The 6,055-nt window shown below is 49.0% G+C and overlaps 1 protein-coding gene across 1 annotated transcript; it reads left to right on the plus strand.

Moving 5' to 3' along the window:
• The first annotated feature begins 2,029 nt into the window (after window positions 1-2,029).
• On the plus strand, window positions 2,030-5,604 carry sox4a (SRY-box transcription factor 4a). Its single transcript, XM_053446542.1, has one exon. The coding sequence runs from the start codon at window positions 2,492-2,494 to the stop codon at window positions 3,608-3,610; it is 1,119 nt and encodes a 372-aa protein (XP_053302517.1). The 5' UTR covers window positions 2,030-2,491; the 3' UTR covers window positions 3,611-5,604.
• The last annotated feature ends 451 nt before the right edge of the window (window positions 5,605-6,055 follow it).

Consider the following 6,055-nt stretch of genomic DNA (forward strand, 5'->3'; position numbering starts at 1 on the left):
ATTAAAGAGTGTGTCAGCCGTCTCTGGAATAACGGAGCGAAATCGACTTTGCTGCAGGTAATTTGGTTATAATGTTTTTTTTTATAAAACCCTTTAAAATCACTTCCCCCGCTACGGCTGTTAATGGAGGGTTTCAGTGCCCCGTGGTTCGCGGGATGCCGTTTCACAAGTCTCCCTAATCCACTAGGATACAACTCTGGCAAAAATCTATTTCTGTATGTTAAATCATGAAAATACTCCAACATCAACATCGTCACCGAAAACCCAGCCGCAGACACTTTAAAGAAGTCTCTGCTAGAGCCCCAGCTTCCCACAGCGCTCTCTCATAATGACACTATCCCTTTAGGCGTCAACAATGCCGAGACAGAGCGCAGGTGTATTTGGGGTAAACACATGACTCCAGCAGGCTCTGAAGATGACAGAGCGTTGGGGCCGGGGCGATGGGGCTCGGCTTCCCCGCCGCTGCCGGAGCTGTGCAATCTGCTGGTGACGAAGGGAAAGCTCCCTGACAGCTGCCTCTCACACATCAGATAAGATTACAGGTATACCTGCTACACCTGTTTAAACAACCCTAGCGCTCATGCCACTGTGGGTGTGTGAGTGTGTGTGTGTGTGTGTGTGTGTGTGTGTGTGTGTTAAGCCCGAGGAAGTAGATAGGGCAAGATAGCAGACTAATCCCTTGGCAGGTGCATGCTTGTAATAGAGGCAGCTAAAGACATGGCCTGATGAAAGAGCTCCTCATTATTGGTGTTTGGTTTATGTAAGCACAGAGGGGGCATGGAGGTTGAGTTGGGAAATTGTCAAGAGTTCATGAGGTTTTTTTTCTTTTTTCAGCTTGACATGATCTTTGTCATAAAGTAAGAATACACATGATGACTGCATAGATGATGTTGTGTTAGGGCGCACGAGGATCTAATCAGATCTTTCTCCTTGGAAAACCACTCACCCGGTCTTTATTTATCACCGCCCGCATGTCGTGAAGGTGAGGTGAGAAGAACCTTTGTGTGGTGCTCGTGACATCACCTGCATGATTCAGTGATGGCACCTCGCAGCAGCAGAGGATGGAGATAAATCTTCTCTGCATGTTAACACACAAGCACATGCATATGTACACACAATGTACACCTCCTCGGCTCCCTTTGGCTCTAGCCTGACATCTAGCGACACAGGCTGTAATGTGATCCCACATGACACAGGCATGTTAGCGTGAAGGGTGCGGAGGAGGAGGAGGAATCGGTGCGATGCAAGAGCAGGAAGCCGCTCTAGTGAGAGTGACTGCCTTGTGTGTGTGTGTGTGTGTGTGTGTGTGTGTGTGTGTGTGTGTGTGTGTGTGTGTGGCCCGGATATAATACTTTCATAATATTCCTAATTATTGCTTTTCAGCGTGCTGGTTCACCACAATGCACTGACGTAGAGTGCAAACATCATCTCCTCACTCGCGCGTGTTTATAGTGGCTGTTGTGATGTAATGGTGCGAGGGGCCGCTGTAATGATTTGTAAATGACAGGTTGGGTGAGTGATGTTTTGGGTGGGTTTAACCCTTCGCTACATCCCCGGCTCACCGTGCCACAGGCTGACTAACACAACATGTTGTGGCTGCCTTTGTGTTTTCTCAGCATTTCCCTGTCCCCCCCCCCCCCTGTGACACGCAATCTAAATTTAGCTGCATCCTCATGAAACTAATGAATCCCTAAGTATATCCCTGCAAACTTCCCCCTTGCAGCCGGGGGAAAGGACACTGTGTTCCATTAAAAGACACACTCAACACTTTCTTACATATATGTTTAAATAAACACACACACACCAAGCTCGTCTCTCTTCCAGTGGAGTCTGACAGGAATGAGGTCAGACACACTGATCCTCGTTGCACATTATTATTATTATTATTACCCGTTTTTTTATTTGGCCAATGGGAGGCCAGGGGGAGTGGCTCGGCTGAAAAACCGGGATGGAGACAGACGCTGATTGGCTTCTATATATCGCGATGAGGGTATATAACGGCGAGGTTCTCGTTGTTGTGTTTACAGTAATATTTCAGAGCGCTCAGGAAACAGGGAGACTATGAGAAAGCGCAGCTGCTCCATTCAACCACATGGTTCCTCCACCGCACAGACAAGCTGCGCTGCAGACAGCCTGGTTCACATAAGGGACTTGCACTGCAGTTGGCCACAGCGGCGCGCTTCCACTCTTGCAGGGCGAGTTTTCAGCCGCACAGGCAGTTGAAAGTTGCTGTTGAATAGATCCGGGGATTTATTTCTTTTTTGTCCCTGTGACAGTTGAGAGATCCCGAGTCTCCACTACGAGCTGAACTGACAAAGAGACAGAGAAGAGACTTAGGTGAACTTTTTTTTTCTTCTTAGACCTGTATCCATCATCGGTCTCTTAAGCGCCTGAAATCAGAACAAGTGAGGAGTACATCTATTTTTTGCGCACTTGAACTTTGTGAAAGCCCAGCACTGAGCAGAGTGTTTCCAGACACCTGGAGGAGAAGATGGTGCAGCACATGAGCCAGACAGAGAGCGCCCAGGCTCACTCCCCCGGCGGGGACTCCACGGACACGGGAGAGATGGACCTGGAGATGGATGCGTCTCCGACCCCCGAGTCTCCCTCTTCCGGGGTGCGCAGCGACCTGGCATGGTGCAAAACTCCGACGGGCCACATCAAGAGACCCATGAACGCATTCATGGTGTGGTCACAGATCGAGAGGAAAAAGATCATGGAGCAGTCGCCGGACATGCACAACGCGGAGATCTCCAAGAGGCTGGGGAAGCGCTGGAAGCTGCTGAAAGACACAGACAAGATCCCGTTCATCCGCGAGGCGGAGCGGCTCAGGCTCAAACACATGGCCGACTACCCAGACTACAAGTACCGGCCCAGGAAGAAGGTCAAGTCGGCGAGCGGAGTGAGTAAGCCGACGGAGCGCGGGGAGAAGAGCGGTGAGCGCAGCGCCAAAGCCGGCGTGAAGAGAAGCAGCCCCGCGTCCAAAGGAGGGAGCAGGACGCACAGGCAGGGGAGCGTGAAGAGCGCTGCGGGGCAGGACTATGCGTCTCCCGGTGACCACCAGGCGCTCTTCAAATCCAGGTCAGTGTCTGGGGCCAGGCAGATCCCGGAGAAGCGCGCAGGAGAGGCGAGGCGCGGCCACATGTTCGGCGGGGCAGGCAGCCTGGAGAGCGGACCTCCCTCTGTGGGAGTCCCGGCCAGTCCCACCCTGAGCAGCTCGGCGGAGTCCAGCGACCCGCTCAGCCTGTACGAGGAGCAGAGCCCGGCGGCCAGCGAGTCATCGCACACCGCGCGCCTCAGGTACTCCCGCGCCTCCTCGCCGACACCGTCCGCCTCTCACTCTTCCTCCTCCGTGTCATCCTCTTCATCGGATGAAGAGTTCGAAGACGAGCGGCTCGAGCTGAATCCGAGCCCCGGCTTTGAGAGCATGTCCCTGGGCGGCATGGGCTTCTCCGACGCAGAGCTGGACCGGGACTTGGACTGGAGCTTCGGGGAGTGCGGGGCGGGCTCTCACTTCGACTTCCCCGACTACTGCACGCCGGAGGTCAGCGAGATGATCTCAGGAGACTGGCTGGAGTCCACCATCTCCAACCTGGTGTTCACCTACTGAGAGGAGCGCGGTGGAGAGGAACCGCGACGTCCCCCCACGTTTAGAACTGTTCAGCGCCCCAGACAGGCGTGCGAGTCCAGACCAGACTATTTCCGCCATTCTTTCACTGAATAAGGGAGAGTGGAGACAGGAAAGGAAAAGGTGGCCTGTGTGCGCGTTGAAGCCCCGCAGGAACGCGCCGCTCACAGACTTGGATGGCGCGCGGTGCGCCTGACGGGAACGCGCAAACGGGGGAAATGCTTAGTTTGCATTTGGACACAGAGGAGGAGTGAATGTAAGCAGAGAGCAGCGAAACACACGAACTTCAGCTCAAATGTTCAAGCCAACCCGCCGAGGAGGAGGACTGAGACTGAACTCTGAAACTTAATGTTATTTAGGGTCGAGTAGAGGGACACTCACCGGAGAGCCCGTCATGTTGGGTTTTGTTTAAGATATAGCCAATTCACATTGACCATCAAGTTGCTATTCAGGTGCAGTTTTTCTCCAAACTCGAAATAGTTTCAATATCAGCACGCATGCCCTCCGAGATAAGGAGGATTTTGTTGTGGTTCAATGCGTAAAAATGTTCATTGCTGCGTAATTACGCAATTTTGTGTGACCATAGGACACAGTTCACTATCACCAGCTTCTCTTTCAACGGCAGGACTTAAAACAAAGACTGACTCCAAACTTCAGAAAACCTTTTCTGAACCTTTTTAAACACTCAGTGCACAATTCAGGACCAATGTTCCCCAACGCGCATCCTTTCTGCCTAGTGCTTCAACTTTGTAGTTCCAATGTGTCAGATGACGTTTTTTTATATTGATGTATTTATACCGGCCAAACTTTTTTATACATAGAAGTATTGTTCTCGTACAGGTCTCATTTGTGTTTGTGCACATACACCTGTCTGTATCCTGCGCGGAAGGGCTAGAAGTGTGTCTTATTTAAAATGTCTGACTTCTCTCACTTTTAAGGAGATTTGAGTGTGTCATGATTTTCTACTTGTATTTTTGTACAAAATCTATAGAAAGGGGGGTTTTCCTGGCGAGTGGGTAGCCTACAACATTGTTGTTTGGATCTACATTGATGTTTAGACGTGCAGAGGGGGGGTTTGTTTGGCACAATCTGACCTCACACAGTGTTTACAGTATTTACCCACATGCTTCTTAATGGCACAGTGACTCTAGTTTCACCAGCCAAGTAAACAAAGCACCACTGAGGCTCCCATGCCTGAGTGGTGACGGTGTTTCCAGTACACATAGACCTAAAGTATATGAGTGAAAGATCCCAGAGAGTCACTGTTTTGGATAGAGCTAATACCTCTGTGTGCTTTTTATCAAGATAAGTTTTATTTGAACCACTGGATGGAATTTCACACTCATTCCACTTTGCCTAGACTTTGGAGGGAGGGAGATGTTTGAAGTGCTTCATCTGTTATTGCGCAAATTGCATCAACAAAAAAAATAGTATTTAACCTTTCTGTACCTGTTGGCTAAGTATAGCAGGCTAATTGTTTTCCTATATTATGGCATGGCAAATAGCATTTGTATTTCAGATTCAGGTATATGTAGCTAATAGCTGTTGTGTTTAAGATTTTTAAAAGAATAATAACATGAAGATATTTATGTAAACTGACTGTACTATAAGCAAAGATTGTGTGTTTTATGTATGATGATGATCAACGACAGGCACTAGGACAGCCATCTTTTGACATCCTTATGTTGAAGATGATTGTGGTCCAGGATTTTTGTTTTGTTTTTTCGTTTTTTTACCTTCAAGACATCTTTTGTATCGTCCCTTTTTCTTTTTCCATTCGTGCAATATGCTGTGTATGATCATGTTTTGTCCAATCATGCCAATATCATTTGATGTTTATTGCTCAATACCAGCCAATGTTTGGGTCAATCACTGCCTCTCAGACCTCTGTACAGATTGTCGTTCTTTTTGTTTTTTATTGGTTTTTCTTTTCTTCCGAGAAGGAAATAAAATCAGCTGGAACTGAAAAGTACAAAGTGTTTTCCCTCTCTTGTGGTTTTTCATCATCCGGGCAAAAACGTAGCATCTCCTAGTTCCCCAACAGTTGTGTTTTCAGTGAAGAGACAACTAGAGCAGTCGCACATATTGAAGCCTTTTCAAAGGTGCAAGCATGCTCAACATAAGGTGAGCCTTCATTATCACATTCCACAGCTGAGCCTCAATCAAAAACTCTAATCTCACGTTGTGATGTTACACTCTGTTTGTGCATGTAAATATGAAGGTGGGCGTGTGTGTGCATGTGTTTGCCGTAGTGCAGCTGCAGACTGTGAATCGATAGGAGTGGTCTCTTTCTCCCTCCCTTACTCCATCTGATTGTACACGTGCAGAAAACGTGGCTGCCATGGAAACACTGTATCCGAGAGAGAGGGGCGCAATCCACTTGGGAGCGGCGTGCCACTGTGTGTGTGTGTGTGTGTGTGTGTGTGT

Source organism: Pleuronectes platessa, chromosome 18, assembly GCF_947347685.1.
Source record: "Pleuronectes platessa chromosome 18, fPlePla1.1, whole genome shotgun sequence".
Taxonomy (NCBI): domain Eukaryota; kingdom Metazoa; phylum Chordata; class Actinopteri; order Pleuronectiformes; family Pleuronectidae; genus Pleuronectes; species Pleuronectes platessa.

Excerpts from the sequence above, each read along its gene's own strand:
- sox4a (XM_053446542.1), top strand. The coding sequence starts at position 2,492 with ATGGTGCAGCACATGAGCCAGACAGAGAGCGCCCAGGCTCACTCCCCC.